Raw genomic sequence first — 23,928 nt, forward strand, 5'->3', positions numbered from 1 at the left:
GGCCCAGAGTCCAAAGCCTGGATAACTTGGAGTTCTGAGGTCCAAGAGCAGGAGAAGTTGGATGTCCCAGATCTGGGAGACAGGATAGGGAAGGGAGGGAAAAAGGGAAGTGAGGAGGAAGAAAGGGAGGAATTAATTTGCCTTTAGTCTGCCATTTTGCTCTCTCTGGGCCCTCTGCCCAGGATGGGACCTGCCCACATTGGTAGGGGCAGATCTTCCTTACTCAGCCCCCTGATTCAAATGCCACTGTTATCTGGAAGCACTCTCAGACATACCTAGAAATAATGCTTTGCCAGCTGTTCAGTATTCCTTAATGCAATTGACACCTGTAATGGTTAATTTGAATTGTCAACCTGATTGGATTAAGAGATGCCAATGACAGGCAGCACTGTCAATAGGATGATGGCTTGGATGGAATAAAAGTTGGAAGAACAAGGAAGCAGCAGCAGATGTAAGCTTGGTTCTTCTTGAACAGGTTCTTGATTGCTGCTGCGATCATCTGAGGATATTGAACTCTTGATTCTTTCCTTTTTGGAACTGGACTCTGCCAGTGATTCTCCAGAAACCTTCGGTCTTGGAATGGGGTAGCACCATTGGTCCCTCTTGTTCTGGGGCTTCAGCCTGTTGGACTGCGCAGCTGCTGGTTCTTCCAGTTCTCTAGCCTGCAGATGGCCATTGTGGACTATCTAGCTTCTGGCTGCATAAAACAACCTGATAAGTCCCCTTTTTATAATTATATTTCCTGTTGATTCTGTTCTTCTAGAGAACCCTAATACAACACCTAACATTAACCATAATACGGGCTGGGGTTGTGGCTCAGTGGTAGAGCACTTGCCTAGCATGCATGAGGCACTGGGTTCGATCCACAGCACCACATAAAAAAACGAAATAAACAAAATAAAGGGTATTGTGTCCATCTACAACTATAATAAAAAATAACCATAATAGGGAGTAGCCCAAATAGAAACCATTTTTCCCCCTGAACTGAGGGGGAAGGGTTGTGAATTTGGGGCTATCAAGGCAGCTGTGATTTTTTAGGAGACAAGACTTGAGAGGAAAGAGCTGCTCAGAGAGAGAACTTTGGAGATCTGCAGAAGACCCTCTTCCAGAAGGCTTTCCGCTGGGTATTCATCTGCTCATGATTATGAAGATACTGAGGGCCAGCCTGGGAAGAAACACCAGAAAAGATGGAGCAAAACAATCCCTGAAGTTCAAACAGGGTGAGCTTACCTTGTGAGAGCCCAGACATTGGGTGTGATCCTCAGGAGACTGTTGTCTGGATAGTTGGGAGAAAGCAACCCAAGTCTGAAGGCTACCAGACAAAACCTAAGAGGAGCCTGAGGGCTGAGCTGTAGCTCAGTGGCAGAGCGCTTTGCCTAACATGTATGAGATACTGGGTTCAATGCTTAGCACCACATAAAAGTAAACCTATAAAACAAAGGCATTCTACAAGTACAAAACAATTTTTTGAAAAAATAGTAAGCCTGGGGCTGGGGCTGGAGCTCAGTGGTAGAGCACTTGCCCCTCACGGGTTCGATCCTCAGCACCACATAAAAATAATAAAAAGATATTGTGTCCATCTACAACTAAAACAAAAAGTTAAATAAGAGTAAGTCTGAAAAATCAAAATATTGCTAAAGAATTTGACTGCAACCCAAGACAAAACTCAAGATTATTTAAAGCAGAAGATTGGGATATTGCTCCCTGGTAGACTGTTTGCCCAGCATGCTCAAGGCCCTGGGTCCAATCCCCAGGGCTGCAAAACAGAACAGAACAGAACAAAACAATACAATACAAGGATATCGAGTACCCAATAAGGAAAAATTCACAATGTCTGATAACCAGCCCAAATTAGTAAGCATTCAAAGAAGCTAGAAAATGTGATCTCTAACAAGGAAAAAGCCACTAGGTTAGAAAAGACCCACAAATGAAATGAATGATAGAATTAATAGACAGTACATTAAGACAGTTACCCTAATTATATTCAATATATCCAGGAGGCAGAGGAAAGCATGAGCAGGAAAAGGAGGAACATGGGAAGTATGAAGCAGGCACAAAAGGAACTTCTCGATGCAAAAACTTTGGGTGGTGTTTACATCAGGTGAGGCGCAGCAGAAAGAAGGATCGTGGATGTGAAGACATAGAGTTCTTAAAAAATGAACGCAGCATTAGTGAGACAACTGCAGTTGTTCATGTGCATAAAATTGAAATCCCTGGGCTGGGATATAGCTCAGTTGGTAGGGTGTTGGCCTCACATGCACAAGGCCCAGGGTTCGACCCACAGCACCACCCCCACTCCGAAAGGAAAGAAAAGAAATCTCTGATAAGGGGGATATGGAAAAGCACTTAAAGAGGCAATAGTTTTTAAAAATTCTAAATTTAATGAAAACAATAAACATGGTTTCTATGATGCTCAGTGAAGCCTAAGCACACATACAAAGAAGGAGAAGGAAGATGATGAATATCACACCAACATATATTATCATCAAGTTGCTTAAATTCAATGAAAAAGAACAAAAAAAAATTTTTTTTTGAGATGGGGTCTCATCATATTGTGTGGCTGGTCACAAACTCATGGGCTCCAGTGATCCTCCCACCATAGCCTCCTGAGTAGCTGGGACTATGGACACAAGCCACCTCACTAGACTGCAAAAAATCTCAAAAAAACAGCCAGAGAAAAAAGACATACGGAGGAACAAAGACAAAGATGGCAAAAAAAATCTGCTTTCTGAAGTGTAAATTAAAGAGATGGAAACAACATCTTGAGAGTTCTTGAGAAAACAATTGTCACTGTAGAGTTCCTTATACTTTCAAAACTGAAGACAAAATAAAAATCTTTTCAGACATAGAAAAACTGAAAGAATGTATTACTAGCAGCCCTGTACTGTAAGAAATATTAGTAGATGCCCTTTAAGGAGGTGAAGATTATACCAAATGAAACCATTTGGTATAATCTTCATATCCAAGGAACATTCTTTTCCTATTTAAGTCCTTTTATTTGTGTTTCAAAGATAACCTAGTATTTAAAGCCAAAATAATAACAACATGCTGTAAGTTTATATAGAAGAAAAACATGTCACAAGAGCACAAAGGCTAGGAAAGGACAAACGGAAGTATGTGCTATTGTAAAGTTCTTCATCTGAACATGAAGTAGTATTGCTTGAAAAAAACCAAAAACTGCAGTGAGTTAAATATGTATATCATGACCCTGAATGCAGCTGTTGAAATTATTCTTTAAAGAGTTAGGACTAATATAATTTTTAATAAAGGTGATTAAAAATAGAACCACAAGAAAAATCCATCTAAAGGAAGATATTTTTAAAAAGTGGGAGTGAGACAGGAGGATTGCAAGTTTGAGGCCAGCCTGATAGCTCAAGAGTAAAACACCTCTGGGTTGCTCAATCCTGCAAAATCAAAACCAAAAAAAACAACAGTCACAACGAGAAACCATTATATACTCATAAGATGTCAAAATGAACTGGACACAATGCTTTTGGTCTAGAATAGGGGATACATCCTTAAACTTTCAAGGGTCTGATCCTTACTGGACATAAATGGAGGAGGCACATCCTCCTCCAGGTGGGGGCTTAACATTCTAGCTTGCTTCTCAGTCACCCTCTGCACCGAGCATGCAGAGGATGTGGGTGGAACTGGAACCACAGTGTGATCTCAGCCTCTGATGAACCTCTTGAGATGCAGAGACAACAGGAAATGTTACATTTAACAACCTGTTCCAATGTTCAAGTGTTTTAGAAATTCAGAGGTGTTACGTGAGCACTGCAGTTAATAGCATCCTTAGTTAAGAGCAGAAGGACCATCCTTGTCACCTAGGACCCTGAAGATTCGTAATCCTCCCTCAGAATTAAAGAGATCACTAAATCTAAGAAATAGAGTGGAATCAACCTGCAAACATTTACCCTGAATCTTTCAAAGTAGTTTAAATTGGGAACATGTCTATTTGTCTAAAATTTTTTTTATAGAGGTTTTATTTTTATTTATATATTTCTGTTTTAGTTATACATGACTGTAGAGTGTTTTTAAAAATTTTTTTTTGTTTGAACAGTTTTAAGACTTAAAAAGAATGAAACTTAACAAGGGAAAGGAACAGAGGTGATCCTGTTTTACATTAGACAGCACATACCTACTACACCTCCCATAAGCTGGAAATTTCTTCGTGGTCAGTATTCTGGGATTTTAATTAAACAGTCTAGGTTTCCTAATTTATTTGCCTTCAGTCAAGGAACTACTTATCTTCATCCTTGGAACACATAGGATGTGGCAGATCTGGGGCTTTGTGCTTCTCAGAATATCATCAAATGGGCCAGTGAGAGGGATGCCCAGCTGTCCCCAGAGGGGAGAGGAGACAGTGTCCTGGATTTTATTTTGCTCTCTTTGATATGTGTGGAGCACTATGCCAAGATCATCCTTTGTACTAGATCTCTTTAGTTTCACGAAAGGTGCTTCATGTAATTCTGTTCTATAATGAATCCTAGCTGATGTTCCCACCTTTTGGGGGGTGGAGGGGTTTATTTTTGTCATTTCCTGTGTGTTTGACTGATGGGGCTTCCGGTCTGGTCCTTTGCTCCTGCCCAGGGCCTGCTCTTAGCAGTTACTGTCCCCAGGTGTTGGGTGAGCAAGAGGGTGCATGAATGGCCAAAGTGCAGGCGCTCCTGTCTGGGGAGGGCATTGGCAGTGCAGTGGGCATTCTTCAGGCCACTGCCTTCCCAGGATGGTTGTGTGCTAGTTGCAGTCTGTTGTCTCTATATTTCCCCATATGTAAAATTGGTGTGATTGATGCCTTGTTAAAACTCTGTCTAGAGGTAATCTTCCTCCCTTGCTCTCCCTCCCAACCCCATTTTGAGTCACCCCCCTTATATCAGAGAAGACATTTGGCATTTGTTTTTTGATAAATTGTGGTATAAAGGTGTATTAAGAATTGTAATGCAAAAAATTATGAATGTAATGCACTCCTCTATTGTGATGTAAGAAATAATAAAAAATAAATAAAAATAATTTAAAAAACCTCTGAAGCCTCCCTCTGCAAGCTGCTCATTAATGATGGGTGGAGGTACTATGTGGAACTGTGCTGCCCTGGCCTGCAGAAGGTCAGGGTCAGCCTCAAGCTATGCTGCTGCTTTGGGTGGGGTGACCTAACACCTAGCATGTGTTCTCACACTGCCCAGGGCATTTATGTTTCTTAATTTTCGTTCTGAGGTGTTATTTTTATTTAAATACATCTTGTGCCCTAATGCACATACCACACAATGAAGCCATTTAAGTATATAATTCAATGCTTTAATTATATTCACTAGAGGTGGTGCCGTCATCACTATAATTAATTTTATCACCCCAAAAGAAATCCGATATTCTTTAGCCATCAACCTCCATTCTCCACCCAACCTATACCTCCAGGCAATGACAAATCTACTTTCTGTGTCTATAAATCTGCCTATTCTATATATAACTCTGTGCAAATGCAATCAAAATGTTTTCTTGTGCCTAGCTTCTTTCACTGAGCATAATGTTTTCAAGGTTCATACATGCTATAGTATTTGTCAGTACTCAATTCTTTTCATGGCTGTACTCATGTATTCCATTATATAGATAGACCACATTTTGTTTATTCATTCATTCATTGATGGACATTTGGCTTACTTCTACTTTTAGGCTATTTTTTTAAAAATAAGTTTTTAGTTGTCAGTGGACCTTTATTTTATTTATTTATATGTGGTGCTGAGAATCTAATCCATTGCCTCACATGTGCTACGCAAGCACTCTGCCATGGAGCCACAAGCCTAGCCCCCACTTTTAGGCTATTATGAGTAGTGCTGCTGTGAGCCTTTGAATACAAGCTGTGACTTATTTTTATTATTTCAAATTTTGTCACTTTGGAATGAGATATGTACAGGTATACGATTTTGGTTCCTTTTAGAATTTGAGGACATATTTCTTTATGGCAGTAGAAACTCATAGAGCACGTCATGCAGCAGAACACATTAGATAACAGTTCAAAGAACTATTTTTGCACCTGGGATCAATTTTAGGCAAAGCGAACTTAAAATAATTTTCTCTGTACTTTTAATTCATGATTTTCTGTTGTGTACCTAAAATAAGTGTTGACATTTAAATGATGATGGTGATGGGGCCAGGACTGTGGCTCAGTGGTAGAGCGCTTGCCTAGCATACATGAGGCACTGGGTTCAATCCTCAGCACCACATGAAAATAAATAAAATACAAACATATTGTGTCCATCTACAACTAAAAATAGTTTCTAAAAATTACGATGTATGATTGGCTAAAAAAATGCAAAAACTTGAACCTATGTGATTTCAGTTAAATTCCTCCCACAGATGAATGTTTCCTCCACACCAGGAATTGTGCAAGGTGAGGGGGATATAATGACAAGCAGGTTCTGTGCCCTCAGAGCGCATGTGTGCAGTCTTGGGGAGGACTGGAGGGTGGCTTTGGAGATGCAGGAGGACAAGGCAGATATCCAGCATATGGGGTTTTAGGGGAGAACTCAAAAGCCAAACTTAAGTTGGATGGTAGGCAGGACAGGGGAAGCTTCTACAAGGAAGTCCAAGATCAGGTTGGGATCTAAAGGAGGAATAGATAGAAACAAATAAGAGAAGGAACGCTGGAGAAGGAGGGAGTTTCTAGGCAGGAGGTTGGGCGTGTTTAGCACATCACCTGGGTCCCTCGACTGCTGCATCAGGTGGTTGGGACTGTACCCCAAAAGCGCAAAAGGGTGTGCCTTAGAGGGTGCTGGATGAGCAGATCTGAGTTTTGGCCATTCAGGGGATGCCCTGGATCAAGAGTGGGGTCTTGTTTCCTTTCCATTGAGAGGGCAGGTCACCACTGGGGGGCAGTGGCAGGCCAGAGGGTGCGAAGGGATTCAAAGAGCCACTATGGAGGACAAGGTGAGCAGGTGGGTTAGGGAAGTTGCTTCAGGGATGCTATAAAAAGTGGATATTTTAGATATGCATCACGAGACATTATGGCAGGCCCCTAGGCATATGCGGAAGCTCTGCAGTTGGGTAGCTGTGCTTCTGTGTATCCTGTGCCGAAGGTGGGGTTGGGCGTATTTGAACTGAGTTGCCTCAATGTAACTAAAAATGTCAAAAAAGAACCAGAGCAAATATTGCCAAGACAAATCCATCACTACAGTCAAATCTGTACCTGTGGTTGATGTCACATAATTTTTTTACTTATTATTACTTTGAAATTGAAAGCCTGGAAGAGAAGTCAATGTTTCAGGAATTGAGAATTGTTTTGTGGGGGCAGAGAAGGGGGGAGACTTACCTGAGTTGTTATTTTGTTAATTTGCAACCATTGGGAAGCTGCAGCATCTTAGATCCCAGAGTCAGAGGGGAATTGAACCCAGGGTAGGGCAGGTTGGGGAGGCAACCCTGCTTTTCCGGGCCTAAGGAAATAATGTTCCTTTGAGGTTGGAGCTGGAGAACTGGATCAGGGTTTGAGAGCTAGAAATGGTAAACATAAGATAGGCAAAACCCGACTCCAAATGGGTGGTTATCCTGTCCCAGCAAGGTGTCCCATAAGTTCGAGATGTTGAGGATCTGGACAGGGTGGCAGTGGTGCCACCTGTGTGGGACACACACATGGTGGTGGTGTGGGGGAGGCCAAGCTTCATAGCATTGGCCATTGTTTCTTAAACTCCATTAGGTAAGGAGCTCTTTTTGGGCTCAGAGTAGAATCAATCTCCCTTTCTGACCTCCAGATACACTTGTCACTGCCGATGAAAATATCCCATCATGATCTGGGGAGAATAGATACACCTACTGCTTGAGCGAGGCCACTGTTCTGGCCTGACAGATTGTTCAAGAGATCATTTATCTGCCCTGCCATTTATCTGCCCTGCATTCAGCTGGGCTTCCCTTGCAGCTCAGGGATGGGGCTGGCTTTCAGGGAAGAACCCCTGGGAGGTAAAGTCAGGCTCTTGAGATCTCGCCTCAGATGCCCAAGCCAGAACAGCTCAGACCTAGGTGGGCTTCCTTCCCCGACAACATGGGCAAGCTTCATGGTGAGCACGTGACTTTGGTTTTTCACAGAGCAATGACTTGGGGCTCTCATTGTCTCATCCAGGTATGTACCCTTTGGCTACAGCGAGCCAGGAGGCGGAGAGCAGCCGGAAGCTGACTCACCTGCTGAATGCTGTGACTGACGCTCTGGTCTGGGTGATCGCCAAGAGCGGCATCTCTTCCCAGCAGCAGTCCGTTCGCCTGGCTAATCTCTTGATGCTCCTGTCTCACGTCAGGCACATCAGGTACCGGCCTGCAGGGGTACACGCATGCGCGGTGTACACGCTCAGAGCTTTGGGAAGTTGAAGGTGGAGAGTGTAGGCTTGTCACCTTTAAGAGAAAACCCGTGAAAGGGAGTGGGGATGTTCACTCACGTGTAACCAGAGATTGGCACGCAGTATTGAGTGAATATCACAGGGCACCTTCCAGATTTTCTTGGCATCATGTGGTGTCCTGTTTTTTGGTTGCTAGGGTTTAGAGCTTTTTCATGGAGTCCTAAAAGGGGCAGTTCCTCCTCTGCAATGAACCACCACCCTGAGTCATGTTCCTGAAGAGGCTAAGTCTGATTCTCCTAGGGCATCCGTTAGGCCCGTGATTTGGGGAAGCGCACAAAGCTTTCCTAAAATTTATTTTTTTCCTTTTGATGACATCAAGATATTAAGAATGAGATCTTCCAAACAAGTTTGGGAAGGCAGGGTTGTGGATGGAGCACATTCCAGACCCACACGTAAAATTGTGTGCTGGTGAAGGGGGTGGCAGCAGTGGCTTCTGCTGGTGCATGGTGTCACCCAGGAGGGTAGCCCTGCACCGGGGCTGGATGAAGGTGGAAGATAATGTCGGCTTGAGGAGCCAAGTGAGGGGCTGTGGGGAAGGAGTTTAGCATGAGGGAGGAAAAAAGACCACTGTCCCTGTTTTTTCTTTATTTCTTTTTGAAACAGCATCTATTTTGCCCAGATTGTCCTCAAACTCGTAATCCTCCTGCCTCAGCCTCCCAAGTAGCTGGGATTACAGGCATGTGCCATTGGGTCTGGCTCCTGTACACTATTCAGAGCCACGTTTTTACATTTTTGGGGGGGCAACTTCATTTAAAAAACAGCTTCCTAATGTAGTGCAGAAATGCTCTCTATCTTAGAAAAGCTGTGATGTGCCTTTTGGAGAAAATAGGTAAGTTTGCTTCAGGCATGAGTTAGGGTGCCTTTTGTTGGCTGTGAGTTTGATGCTAATAAATTGACAATGTCTATTAAATAAGGCATCTTTATATAAACACACCTAAAACAAGACTGACCAGCTGATGAAAATGGGACGAGAAGTTTTTAGGAAACTGTGTATGTCCCTGAGGAGCAGTGACTTAGTATTTCCTAATTCGGTGTTTACAGTGACTTTATAGAACATGACTACGGTGAATAATTAGAATTGATTGTACCCTGTGCCATGTGCTGGGTGGGTGGTGGGACACAGAAGTCAAGACAATTTTGTTTTTGTCCTTGAATATAAATTACTGAGAGCTGGAATGCTTGAGCTGTAGAGTAGGAGACTGGGGGAATGCTTGGAGGGGGCAGTTTCGGACCTGCTCTGCGCAGGAGAATGGGGAAGATTTTGACATTCCCAACCCTACCCTCAGGGAAAAAAAATCTCAGTATCTTTTTGTCCTATAGTAACAAGGGCATGGAACATCTGCTCAGCATGAAGTGCAAAAATGTGGTTCCCGTGTATGACCTGCTGTTGGAGATGCTGAATGCTCACACGCTCCGTGGATACAAGTCCTCCGTCTCGGGGTCTGAGTGCAGTTCAGCAGAGGACAGAAAGAGCAAAGAGGGCTCCCAGAACCCACAGTCTCAGTGATGCCTGGCCTGGAGGTAAAAAGGCCCACGTGAGGTCAAAGTCAGAAGCATGAACTTAAGCAGATCGGGAGCCTGGCCTTCACCGTATCTCCACAGAGTGGCCCCTCATCTGGGTATGGCTGCCTCCGTCATGTTTGGTCCTTCCCTACCTTCCACTTCTCAGGAGTCGGGGTGAGAAAATCAGGTTTTCCTTGTACTGGGGGCACATTTGAATACAGAGTCCCATGTTACATGGCTGTCTAGGATCTCAATGTGGTCCCTTTCTTACTTTCCATCTCCATTCCACCTCTTTGGGAAATATCCTAAAGGTCTTGGAATGAATGGTGTAAGTCTGACTTGGAAGTATTGCAAATTAGAACATGACATATTGATAGGAAATGGACTAACCCTTACTGTGCACTCTGTAGTCCCTTTGGAATTGACCTTTGGATGCTCTCTTCTGGACCATTTGATTATAGGATCGAAAACCGCAATGACAATCAGTTAACTAGTTTCACGTACCTACCTCACAGGCCTGTGAGGACTGATGTCATGTTCTGAGGTTCTGTCAAAGACCAAGGGGACAGTGGTTAAACTGGCATGTGAGCCTTGATCTTCCTACCAGACTTTGTTGCTCTCTTTGCACACATCTGTCCCTTCGTTTGCATTCATGGAGCCCACTAATTCTTTTGGTGTGTGTGATCACTTTCATGGAGGATTGTGGCAGATTTAAATTTCTCTGCCCTTGGAGTTGGGCCTTCTTGAAACTATTGTCCCAGTGTGCTTAGCACGTGTGCTACAGAAAGACCTCATGTCTGCAGGAATGGGATTCTCTTGTGGGTGTGGGTTTTAGCCACAGTTTTTCCCAGGATGCTGTGAATGCAGTTTCCTTTTACATGGCAGAAGTGGCAGTCATAAGTGCCACATCAGCCACCTGGGGGACACAGGGACACCATGGGTTATGGGTGCTTTTCTGTGGAAAGATGCTACACACACGCACACACACTAGCATGTTAGCTCTGGGGCCATGTTGTCTAGGCACCACTGGAACAAGACTTGGTTTGGAGACTCTCCTTAAAAAAGAGAACTATTTAGGGGTAAGTATTTGTGGCAAAAAATAATCCTTTTAACCCCTGGGGAACTCTCAAAATATTTTCTTATCAGAAAATTTATATGGTAGTCTGGGCAATATAGAAATAGGAAAGGAAGACAAAGCACTTCTGAAATGACAATTTTAACTCACTTTTTTTTAAAATGGAAATTTTTCAGTCCAATTTTTGGAGGACACAGCCAATGTGTAAAATGTATAACAGTCATTATTTTGGATATGAACAGTTAAATGATCATGTTGATTTTTGTAGTAATGTTTTTCAAAAGTTCCTTGGAATATGACAGTAAGTGCATTTTCTTTTTGAAAATAAGTTTACTTTGGCTAGCACATCCTGTATTTACTGTCATTAGGAAGATAAATTTAAATTTAAATGTCACAAAGGTTAGTTTTTGCTAGTGAAAAAACCTTTAGTTCTTAATTTTGACCCTGGTGCAACTTTACTAAAAAAGTTGAGTTTAGCTGTCTTAGATACACTTGGACATTGGACACACCAAGCCTGGTAATCTGAGGCAGTTTAAAATTATTCTCAGTAACCCAAATGTGACAGGCTTAGAGAAATTCAGCACAGAAAACAAGCTTGATTTCATAAGGAAGCAGAGAAGGTCAGTTTTCTTTCTTTCTGACCAGCCTAAAGTTTCCTACTGTAAACACACAAGGCTTGGCAGTGGGGGCAAAGAAGGCAGCCTTGAACAGTTATTTGCCAGTGAATTCTTCTATTTTATAGATGACCGGGCAAGAAAAACAAGAATAAACAATAGAATGGGTTCCAATCCATTGCCTAATGTGTACATAGCGGAGTGGATTTTTTAGGTTGATTTTTTTTTTTAATCTTTATTTTTATGTGGTGCTGAGGATTGAACCAAGTGCTTCACATGTGCTAGGGAAGCCCTTTACCACCGAGCCACAACCCGGCCCCCTTAGGTGGAGTTTTAACACCTAAAGAAAGTACCAGATTGGACTCAGGTGGCCAAGTGCCCTTTGTGCCAAGTCCTGTGTTTCCAGGTAAGTGGGCGTTCCCTGTGATTCTTGTCCAGTGGCCTTTAGTTATTTTCCACAAATTCTTCTGCCTGTTTCTCAAGGATTTAGCCAGGATGTGAATCTTTCCAGGTCTCACCTGGGTGTGCTGGCTGCACAGGTTAGCACCTTCTCACCCCAGTGCTCTGACTGGGATCTGGGGCAACCAGACGATAGAGAAAACATACTTGGTACTCAAAGGGTTTGTTTTTCATTTGGAGTATCCCAGGGTCCTCTTCCTCTTCAGATGAAGTGTTTTGAGTATCTCTGCCCATCTGATCCAAATATATCCTCTAAAGATGGACTTTTTTTTAAAAAATGCTTTAGGCTGCCCTTTTGATGTGCTGATCAAATCCTCTGTGTCCATTTTATAGATGGTATTTTGTCTAATTCACAGTGCTTTCTTTGAAATGCCTTCATTTTGGGGATGTCTACTCTTCTTAAATAGTCTACGTCCACATTCCTCTAGGGCAGTTCAAGTTCTCCCATAGCTAAGCAGGGATCGCAGTGTTTCCCAAGTTCAGTTTTTAAAAGGAATTAATTAGAGCAAACAGAATCTGACAAGTGTTAACAGGAATTCGATTATTGAATGAATACAAGACCTAACTACTTTCAACATATTTTGGAACCCTGATCCTCAGCTTTGCCTTATATTGGTATCACAGGATTTCCTTCCTGTTTTAATTTGGAACTGACCGTTTAATGTAAGAAATATTTACAGGAGATGAGTGATATTTGGGCTTAATTTGAGAAACATGAGTAACTAACATGGGGTCATATAGACAAATGTTAATGGTCACCATGGAATGTCCTTCCCACCCAGAGTTCACTCAGATTCAGATAGTGACTGGTTGTCCCTAAAGAGGACCAGGGTGGACAACCTCAGGAGAGCAGTGGTTTTTTCACAGTGGGTTTTCTAAGGGAAGTTCCCTCTGTTCTCACTCCCTCTTTTCCATCCTCAGACCTGTCATGTACCAGGACCAACTAGAAAAGATTAAACCCCAGATAATCCTGAGATTTTCTTGAAAATTTGATATGAGAACAAAAGACAGAGTTGTCAGCCAAATAACAAATTTAGAGAATCTTAATTATAGTAAAAACAGTTATTTCAGAATTCAGTTAGAACAAAAAAAAAATCAATTGCCAACTCCTGGCAAAACCGTACTACATATTCATATGTATGTGAGCTAAATGGAAGCAATTCTAGAATTTTCTAGCAAGTGAAAATAGGTGTTTGGTTCCTATTTTCATCTGCTGAGGGTCTTGAATATTTTGATACTTTTTCTAATTCAAGATGAACCTTCAGTTTCTAGTTCTATACACACATACGTACATATTTTTTGGTACTGTGGATTAAGCCCAAGGGTGCTTTACCACTGATCTACCTGCCCAACCATTTTTATTTTGGAGATAGGGCCTCACTAAGTTGCCGAGGCTGGCCTGAAACCTATGATCCTCCTGTCTCAACCTCCCAAGTCCCTGGGAGTATGGGTATATGCCACGCCTGGCTTAAAACAAATTATTTTTATTAAGATTGGTATATTTTTTGCCAGTCACAGTAGTGCATGCCTGTAATCCCAGCAGCTGGGGAGGCTGAGGTGGGACAATCGCAAGTTCAAAGCCAGCCTCAGCAAAAGCAAGGTGCAAAGCAACTCAGTGAGACCCTGTCTCTAAATAAGATTGGTACATATCTTTAAGCTGCCAAAACCCTTTCAAAAAACACAATAAAGGTTATGTAAAGTAAGCCTTTAGCACTTACTTACATTCAATTTCCATAATGATTACCATGATCATAACTTTCTGGCTGGAAACTAGAGAGTCTAAGCGAACTTGTTCCAGTCCACACAGGCCACACAGGGCAAGTAACAGAGCTGAATATAGGCAGTCCAAGTCCAGTGCTGGAAGTGATCAAGCAGTTCAACTAGTTCAAAAACTATGAAAGGGCCGGGGATGCACATGATATATATATATAGATATACATCTATCTCTCTATCTATCTATCTATCTGTTTATCTATCTTTTGGGTCTCTACCACTCACTTATATCTCCAGCCCTAGCCCCATCCCAATAATTTTAAACTGCAGAATCCATTTATCAAAAGCACTCTGACATGCATGGCTACTGTGACTTAAGTGGGACTTACTGATGATACTGTATACTCCTAATGCCTACTACAACCCTGCAGACACAGTTAACAGCTTGGAAACCTCTGACACAGAAATTCAGTTCCACCTTTTCTTTTTTGGGGGTGTGGGTGGGTGGGTACTGGGGATTGAACTCAGGGGCACTCTACCTCTGAGCCGCATTCCTGGCCCTCTTTTGTATTTTATTTAGAGACAGGGTCTTGCTGAGTTGAGGCTGGCTTTGAACTCGTGATCTTCCTGTCTCAGTCTCCGGAACTGCTGGGTTTACAAGCATGTGCCACAGCACCCAGCTCCAGTTCCATCATTTATACATGTGTAAATGAAATTCCCCAGGGGACAACTGACCTGCTTAAGGTCATACTTACCATGGAACCTGGAATGGAATTCCAGTCTGCTTGTCCAGCTAGCATTATTGCTGCAGGATTCTGCTTCTTGAGCTGAATCTCAGTAGGATGGAAAGATGGTTAGTCAGTTAGGGTTGCTTGTGTTGTACCTTCAGATCCTGCCTTCTCAGCTTGGATGGGGTCTGCATGAATTCTTACAAGTGGCAACAGTGGCAGGCAGGAAAAAAAAAAAAAAGATGTACTATATTATTCCTCTCCTCTTCCTGGGCTCACAGGCCAGAAGGGACCATCATCACCACCACTATCTACCTATTACTACTTTCCCCAAATGTGTCAAGCTGAGTATATTCCTTGGAAATTTACCCATGTAGAAGTCTCACATCTCTTAGGCATGAATACTTTCCTGTAGCGATTAATACCATATTGTGAAAATACAGGCATCTTCATAGCTCTTGAGCTCACTGGAATTTTGGCTCCATGTTTGTGGTCTCTGTGATACATAAATTTATCAGCCTTTTTTGTTGTTCATGAGTCAAGGATTTTTTTTTTAATGCCAAGGATCCTAATTCACTTATAGGACCAGCCAGTTGATGGTGGGTTTCCTCTCTGGGAAGGGCAGATGTCCAATGGTGTCTGAATGTCATATGAGTATTGGTCCTATAACTATATTCTTCAATGGTCCTGTGTACCTCAGAGTTTGTTGCTTGGTTCTAATTTGTCATTTTTTGGGGGTGATGCTTTGTGCCCTTGATTTGTTGACTCCTGTTCACAGGCTTTCAAATGCGGACTTTTCAAGAAATGAATGTGTGATGTTGTGTGGAAGCAGACTTGGAGACCTGCTTTACATTCCTCTGAGTAGCGCTTTTTCCTTACTGTGTCCTTCCAATGTCTATGGAACCATCGCAGATAAAAGTTTAATGTGACATAAATAAAGTGATTTCCTAATTTTTGTGACATATTTGTTGGGCATATAAGAACTTATAATTGGGCTAAATGGTATCTACATTCTACTGTGAATTCTGAGTTTATAGAGCCCTCTGGAAATTTGATGACGACCATGGGCGCATTCTTCCTTTATGAGATCTATAAACACAAATGCCTCATTTCAGAAGAGTTCACCTCGGCCTTCATCTCCAGCTTCTTCAACAAGAAACATTTAATCTTTAGTCACTAAATCATTTGTGATCTGACCACAGGTAAGTGTGTATGAGTAAAATGAAGCCCACAAAATGTCAAAGTCCTGGTGTGCAGGGCATCAATTATCTGGGTAGATTTTCTGTAATGACCCCTTCTGAGTCATTTAGTATCATACCCTTCAGAAATGCAGGGGAAAATAATTCATTCATATTGAAATTATCTTTGGGTCAATGGTCACCTGAAAATTTCCCCCACAAGTGGCGATGGAAAGATGCAAATATATTTGCAGCAATATAAAACATTATCTCAGAGAAGTGTTTTTGGGAATATACTGAGTTTGAGGTGAGGGAAGGCAGCAGTGGTTTCATCAGAGTTGGGGGTGACTAAACTCAAGACTTAAAGGTCTTTATCTTGAGGGAGTGTCCACAGTTGATATGCATAGTTAGGCTTTGAAATGCAACCAGCACTTTGACCAGCCTCAGGTCTCCCCCTTAGGGCAGAATGGAAGATGGAGAGGGAGATAGGAATTTTGTTCTTCCTCTCAGGCTAAAATGGAGCAGGAACTCTCTAAGCAACTCAGTGCCTTAAGGAAAGAGCTGTAACATTTTTACTTAAATTAATGTAATCCCAGAGAAATTTATGAAAAAGGTGAAATATTTGGTACTGGGAATTGAACCCAGGGCACTTTACCACTGAGCTTCATTTCCAGCCCTAATTTTTTGAGACAGGGTCTAAGTTGCAGAAGTTGGCCTTGAACTTGTGATCCTCTTGCCTCAGCCTCCAAACGCAGAAAATGACCCATTTTCACATCTATCTCTAGATACTCGAGATGCAGGTGTGGAACTGGGTAACTTCAAGGCAGCAGAAATGCTGGGGTTTACCTTCTTTGTTTTGGCAGAAGGCAGACAGTGGTGCTGGAATTGTATGGAAGGCAGGTGGCTTTGCCTGAAACATTTGTTAAACACTTGATCACCTGTCACAGGTTGAGCATGCTTCACCCAAAAATCCAAAATCCAAAACTTTTTGAGCACTGAGAGCACTAACATAATGCTACAACTGGATTCTGCACAGTGAAACTTTGTTTCATGTGCAAAATTACTTAAGATATAGCATAAAATTACCATCAGCCTCTGTGGATAAGGTGTATACGAAATATAAAATACCTTTTTAGACTTGGTTCCCTTCCCCTATATAGCCCATTATGCATATGCAAATATTCCAATGCAAAAAGAGCTTCAAATCTAAAATACTTCTAGCTACAAGCATTTTGGATAAGGGATATCGAGTCTGCAATTCATTCCAGATAGAGATGGGAATACAAAAACTGGGTCATATGTTCTTGATCTTTTGCGTCCACCTTCCCTTTGGGACTTTCTTCATCTACTCCCTATTAGCACCTGAGATCATACATTGAGTCATTGGCACATATACAAGGGTCCTTCCTCCAGACAGGGTGAGGTTTCTAGATCTCAAACAATCCTGTACAAAGTTAAATAAGTAGAATATAAATTTTAGCTTAGAATAAAAAGCCCCTTATAATATTTTAAAAACAATTTTTGTTTAATAGAAGACTGGCCACTGACCCACTTTGTGATATAATTCACTACAACAGTTTGGCTAATTTTTTTTTTTTTTTTTTAATGAGAAACATCTGAGTTGTACATACCACAGACAGCTTCAAGTTTCTGTATCAACCCCCGCCCCCTGGCAAAATGGTTCAACCAAACCTGAAGCATCTCTTTAAACATTGAAAATTTTTATAAAATTAACTTACAAAAACATCCCTATCAAGTTTGTAGTTTGGCGTTTACTGTACATTAGTCAAAAGCTCAAGCTAAAATCTGATTTTTAAAAAAATCCAAGTTTACATTATTCATAGATTCAGCATTGTTAAAAAATATGCACAAATAACCACATCCATGCAATAAAATTTCTTTAAAAATTTAAAGCAATATAAAAGAGCAGATCTAGGTACTGAGCTGAACATTTTGGTTTATAAACTGGTAGCTCAAGATCACTAGCTGATTGGAAGAAAACTGATTCTAAACATTTAAAATATGATTGTTTCAGTCAGTCAGCTCGGTGCATATGAATTTTGGAACCATTTCTAAGGTGGGATCTGCTTGTTTCTCTAATATATATTCTGTGATGAACGCCACTGCTCATGGACCACGTTAGCTACGTTATAATAATGCTGTTTTACAAATAAGTCAGAATTTACAAAGTGCGAGACTCTTAGGAAAACTGCCCTTTCCAGAGTTCCCTCAACCAATCAACTAGCTTTGCCCAAATGCCCTCGGCAATTGCTGCAATAGTTCCCTGTCCCCAGGAAGGACTTCATTTGAAAGCTGCCCTGGAACCCCAAGAGCCCATTCTGGACAAGCCCAGAGGTGGGTGTCCACGACAGGTCCCTGGACATTCCCAGTGCTAAGAGTCACTCACACATTGGTCTGGGGCCACAAGCTGGGCACCCATAGCAAAGAGGCTGGTGGTATGGTGCTGGGACTGGCTGAGCCCTCTAAGTCGGAGGAGGCCCATTGGTGTACCGTAGCATGGGGTAGAAAGAGCGGGCGAAGTTGTTGGCCTGGGTGCAGCTGTAGTCCTCTTCGGAGGAGGGCAGCAGACAGGCCAGGAGCAGCAGCAGCAGCAGGAGCAGCTGCAGGGGCAGTGCTGCCCTGATCACCCTGGAGAGGAAGGAGCGCCGTGGCTGTGAGCTGCCGGGGCCAGACATCCTGCCAACAGAGGAGAGCTGATCAGCAGGTTCCAGAGGACACACTCACCTGCTCCCCTGACCCTCTGCTATGTAAGCAAGAAAATCTGGGGTGAGAGAGCCAAAGGCAGCCAACAGCTGGGGTCCTGTTTTGGAAGAGAAACCCTAGCAGTTTCCAGGAGAAAGAAAACCAGATTTCTACAAGGACCTGCATAGTGGCACTGGCAGAGCTGGCACAGTGACTGTGAACCCTGGGGAGTCACTCCTGTGACTGTGAGGTCATTACCTGCTGTCTGTCTCATTCTCATCTTCTGTAGTTCTCTCTGCTCTGACCTGCTGGGAAAAAGAAGCCAAAGAGTAAGTTGAAGACAGTTTGGTCCTAAAGTGATACACTTCTATAGCTCGTCTTCCTGCCACACTTGAGACTAGACTAAGACACCTGAGATTCAACAATACTGAGTAAGAAATAATTGGGTTTGTTAAACTATCATGTTTGTTGATCTGATTTGAGGGAGAAATCAGGAAACCCCTTTAACAAGGGCCCTCGTATTTTACAATCTACTATGATCCCAAACTAGTGTAACTGAGTAGGAGACAATCTTTTGAGTCAGGTCTTTTTAAAAAGTATATTTTAATATTAAAAAAAAATCTTTGGAGGAAGAATTTCTTTTGATTAGAGTTAAAGCAGATCTGTGCTGTCAGGAACTGTCTAAAGGGGTCTTGGAGTTCCAAGTTTCTGTCATCTCACGAGTGTATGGGGCTGGGGTTGTGGCTCCATGGTAAAGCGTTTGCCTAGCATGTGTGAGGAACTGGGTTCGATTCTCAACACCCCATACAAATAAATAATTAAAATTAAAAATAAAAAAATCATGACTGTGGTTCTGACAGAAGTCAGGGGCTCTCACCTTCGCTTGGGGAGCTCCCATGGCTGCTGCAGAAGGCTGGTCCCCGGAGTCTACCTCATCAAAGTTGAGCAGAGATGGGTCTGAGTTCTGAAAGCCACACCCCAACAGTTCAGTTCAGAATAGTCACAAGAGCACAGAACCATGCTTCACACAGTCTTCTAGGCCCTGCTCCCTCCCCGAGCCTACAGCTCCTCCTGAGCAGGCTCCTTCCCTTGCTCTCCGCCCTTGACTCGAAATCTTTTCAGACAAGAGAGAACATAACCAGGGCAAGGACAGCCATGTGCACTGATTCCAGCTGACCAGGGGCTCACCAAGGTCACTGTGGCCATCGAGACATCAAGTCTTGGGTGTACAGGAGGAAGTAGACATTCTAGAGTAGAGGGACCTGTCCCAAGTTTGGGGAGCCCACAGCCTGGGTACTCCTTTGGTTCTAAATTTTTATCCCATTTTAAAGAGAGGGAAGTTAAATAAATTAGAGAAGTGGTGAGAACAAAGGGACCAGGACAATAAAGAGGACATGAAACCTCTGAAGTGAGTAGGGTGATGTGGGAAGACCAGGCCCTCATCCACTAAGGCAGATGTCAAGGGAAACTCTCAAGAAACAGCACCATTGAGATACAAGTGAGAGTGAAGCCTTGAGTCTGATCCATCTGAAGGCAGAAATGATGGCGGATGGCTGCTTTCCATAACCCCAGCCATGACAATTAAGGCAGTTACCTTGCTCTCTCCCTTTTCACATACAGAACACGTGTGAGGAGCTTATGCAACTTGTATGGCCACACTCCACTCAGACCACCTGCTCTCTCCTGGCCTCCTCGCCACAGCACGGCTACACATCCTGCCTTCTGTCTGCCTCTACTGTGACATCTTAACCCATAAAAAAGCCACCAGGGGACTCACCTGGCTTCCCCGTAAGGACATCAAATCTTGGGATACTTGTTCTCGTAACTGTTTGAGTTTTTTCTGGATGACATGGACCTTCTCTTCAGCTTCAATGTAGTCTTCTCCATGCCCCTTAACGAGAAGGCTGGTGGAGAGCTCCTGTAGGGAGTTGACTTGAGGCTGACGTTCCACTAGTTCCTTTTTCAGTTGCTGAAATAAAAAGTGTGTGAAATAGTTGTCCAAAGAGAAGCTGGTGTGGCCACCCGAGGCTTTCTCAGTTCCCGATGAATGCTGAGCCTTCTACTTTGCCTGTGTCCTCAGTCTAGCACTGTTTAGAAAGCAAGCAGGTTGCACCCTGTCCCTGCTTTTTTATTCCTTTCCACTCTGCAGATAATTATGATGCTGGAGAAATCAGAGGAAAGGAATGAGTAGGGTGGGGTAGGAAGACCTGAGCATCCAAAACTTTGGTACCTACAGGAGTCCTGGAACTATGTCCCCAGGTCTTATGTTTTTCAGGATGTAATTTATTTCAGAAGTACCTGAGATTGAACCTAAGATCTTATGCACTAGGCAAGTGTGCACGAGGCTCTACCACTAAGCTCCACCCAGCTCTTCTGATATTTAGACAGTGTCTTGCTAAGTTGCCCAGGCTGGCCTAAAACTTGTAATCCTCTTGGCTTAGCTTCCTGAGTTGCTGAGATAACAGGCCTGTAATGCCATGCCTGGTTTGTCAGGGTATTATAAACACTCATGTCCCCAATTCCTGAGAGTCTGAAAGACTTCTTGCTCTATCTCTTCATCTCTGCAAGTCATTGTGCTTCACGATTACAGAGGGCTGCTTGGTGGACAGCAAAGGGAACATGAGGGCCAAACTCCTGAGTCACAGCTCAGTCACAGTCACAGCTGCCTCTGGCACTGTCAGTGCCCGGGAGCACTCTGACCAGCTGGAGCAGCCAGCAGCCAGTGACCTGCAGAACCCTGGAGAAGGGAATTTACCATTAGTTCTTTCTGGCACTCCTGGAGGACCTGGCGGTTTGCCTTTGGAGTGGTGACATGAGCCTTCTGCCTCCGGTTCTCAGCACTTGCCAGCCACAGGAGCAGGTTTTGACTTAATTCGTGGAAATCCTTAAAAAACAACATAATCTAAGCAATGCGCCTTCTGGGCACCATGGGAGAGGAAGTGCCGAGAAGGCTGCAGGCTGCTTCTCAGCCATCAGTCACACATTCTTCTAAGACAGTGAAAAAAGGGCCACATCTCAATTACAGTACAAGGCCTCAAACCAAGCCAAGGGGAGAGCAGGGGGAAAGTGCTAGCAGAAAGGAGGGGCTTCAGGTCATCCTCAACGAAGAGACCATGTGCATTCTTCAACAAGTTCACTGGGCTCCGTGGCTAAGGGAGCTGGCCCAGGCTGTGGTGGGCTCTGTTCCCTAAAATGGGGTCACAGCTAAACAGCAATGCAGTGTTAATAAATGCTGAGCACTTATATGTCAGGCACAGGGCTAAGATGACACACACCACCTCATTTAGTTCTAAAAAGGACCTGGGAGACAGGTATTAAAACGATGCCCATATTTCAGATGAGAAAACCAAGACTGGGAGACTCAGTGATTTTGCCTAAAGTCCAAAGCTATGAAGTCGTACACCTGGATTAACTGTTCCTGAGTTCCATGACCAGGTCTGCCAATCACTCTGGCAGAAGGACAGAGATGGGGCAGTGTTGGGGTGGCATTCCCAACCTACAAGAATGTTTGCTGTGACCCTTACAGGTCACAGGGGGTGGGTGAGGCCAGGAGACTCAAGGCGAGCAGTGTGTGTGTGTGTGTGTGTGTGTGTGCGCGCGCGCGCGCGTGCACTGGGGTGCATGACTCTTTGGAAACACACAGTAAAGCACACATTTCCTAGTACAAGCCACATTTGTGCCAAAGCAGTCTGATGATAATAAAAATATCTGCTGCTCCCACCACATGGGCCTGGCCGCTGCCGGAGACAGAGCCTTGGGCTGAGTCAGCATACCTGGCACTGCATGAGCGACTGCCGCAGGTCCCCTCTCCAGCTGTCCACTGCGCCCTGGACCGCTTCCCAGCGCAGGCCCAGCTGGCGGAGTCTACTCTGGAGCTCTGTGGCTTCGGTGCTCTCAGTTGGCAGAGATTCCTTGCCGCTCACATTGACAGAGACCATTAATGCCTTGTAGTTCTCAAAAGCTTTTAATATCTCCTGCCACAGAGGGAAATGAGTGGGCTAAGTGCTCTGGAAAAGGAGGGGCTCCTTTGAACCTCAGTAGGGAGCAGGCCTTCCACACACTTCTCCGGGCTGTGGCTACTGAAACGCGAGTGACCTCGCTTGTGACTGGCTGGGAAGCATCAGGTGAGGGAGCTGCCTTATAAGGCCAGGGAACCTGGCACGCTAGCCCGCAAGGCCCGACAGCAGAGGCTGGTCTCCTTGCTGGTGGACTTGCTGGATTAACTTCATGCCTGGAGGCACGAAGCAACCCCGATGACTGCCACAGCCCTTGCTCTGTGATGGACTTAATAAAATTTCTGGACCCAGATTCAAAGTCTTTTGGATAAAGTATATATCATTTTTCTACCTCCAGATATCCTAGAAATGTTATTTCTAAGATGAATGGGAATCCCTGATATACAAACACACAAAGTAAAATAAAAGTACATATATGAAGAGTGCTTAGATACCCCAAGACCCCTTGCCCAGGGCCTCTAGAGCTCAGGCTTGTGTTCAGAACACCTCCAAAGCACAGGGCTTGAACTGCCCCTACTCTGCTCCCTAGGCTGGTACAGGTGGAGCCCAGGCTGATTATGGGGTGACAAATCCCAACAGTATAGTAGGGTGACCAGATCAGGCCGCAGGATCTACCAACCTGGAACTATACATATAGATCAGCTGGGTACAGTGGTATCTGCCTGTAATCTGAAGTCTGTGGCAGGAGGGTTACAAGTTTGAGGCCAGCCTTAGCAACTTAGTGAGACCCAGTCTCAAAAAAGAAAAAGGCCTAGGGATACAGCCTAATGGTTAAGTGCCCCTGGGGTCAATCCCCCATAATAAAAACGACAACAACAGAAAAGTCTAGAGGTTTGCCTGGGAAATCAGATCTGTCCATCCCTGGGGAATCTGAGCTATATCTCTCCAGCGCTGCTCTGGGTTTCAATCATTTGTAGATACTGTTCCATGTAAAAATAGAACTCTTCGACTTTGTCAGTTACAGAAGTGACGTGAAACAGGCTGACCTCTACCACGCTCCATCTGTGAGCTGCCACCTACCCAGCCCAGCAGTGCATTCATGTGCCTGTTCTCAGCTCCTCTCCCTCCAGGCCTCCAGCTCACCTGCAATCTCTTCACTCTGGGTTCCATTTCCTGGATGTTGGAGGGAGGCTTTGCCATCTTTAAAGTTTCAAGCTCTGCTTCAGTTTTTCCCAGCCAAGCAGTGATGGCGCTGATATTAGAGTTCAGCTGCTGCATGTTTTGTTTCATTCTGAGTTTACTGTGAAGCTCTTGTGCTTGAATCAGTTCCCACCTGTCAAAGGCACCTGAAACAAAGCCACCAATTTAAAAAAAGCAATAATGCAGACAGACTTCTCTGGCTGAAGCTACTAGGGGTCAGCGTGGTAAAAGTGTGTGGGACGCACGCCCCTTGCAGGAGGATCTGGGTAGGGTTGTTCTCTTTTCCAGAATATGGGACAGCGCATTTCTCTGTGCCACACTCCCAAAGGCTGGAAAGAGGCGGGGACTTGGGGAGGAATGGGACCGATGTGTGCTCTGGTCGCCTACTCAGCATCTCAGTTCTCTGTTTCCTCCTTTGGTCCAC

At 43.8% G+C, this 23,928-nt stretch overlaps 2 protein-coding genes across 4 annotated transcripts in view; one reads left to right on the plus strand and one right to left on the minus strand.

Annotated features, from left to right (window-relative positions):
• The window catches only part of Esr2 (estrogen receptor 2), a 44,687-nt gene extending 34,805 nt beyond the window's left edge, over window positions 1–9,882 (plus strand). For all 3 annotated transcript variants that reach the window (XM_026385161.1, XM_026385162.2, XM_026385164.2), the window contains 2 exons: window positions 8,105–8,285; window positions 9,696–9,882. In XM_026385161.1, coding sequence (XP_026240946.1) covers window positions 8,105–8,285; window positions 9,696–9,882 — 368 coding nt within the window. The remainder of the gene's footprint in view (window positions 1–8,104; window positions 8,286–9,695) is intronic.
• A 7,321-nt stretch (window positions 9,883–17,203) lies between these two features.
• Window positions 17,204–23,928, minus strand: part of Syne2 (spectrin repeat containing nuclear envelope protein 2) — a 119,412-nt gene continuing 112,687 nt past the window's right edge. Inside the window, exons 51-57 of the mRNA XM_026385107.2 lie at window positions 23,448–23,650; window positions 22,122–22,322; window positions 21,104–21,232; window positions 20,126–20,317; window positions 19,226–19,312; window positions 18,607–18,656; window positions 17,204–18,342 (exon numbers count right to left, since the gene is read on the minus strand). Coding sequence (XP_026240892.2) covers window positions 18,129–18,342; window positions 18,607–18,656; window positions 19,226–19,312; window positions 20,126–20,317; window positions 21,104–21,232; window positions 22,122–22,322; window positions 23,448–23,650 — 1,076 coding nt within the window. The 3' untranslated portion in view covers window positions 17,204–18,128. The remainder of the gene's footprint in view (window positions 18,343–18,606; window positions 18,657–19,225; window positions 19,313–20,125; window positions 20,318–21,103; window positions 21,233–22,121; window positions 22,323–23,447; window positions 23,651–23,928) is intronic.

Source organism: Urocitellus parryii, chromosome 6, assembly GCF_045843805.1.
Source record: "Urocitellus parryii isolate mUroPar1 chromosome 6, mUroPar1.hap1, whole genome shotgun sequence".
Classification (NCBI taxonomy): domain Eukaryota; kingdom Metazoa; phylum Chordata; class Mammalia; order Rodentia; family Sciuridae; genus Urocitellus; species Urocitellus parryii.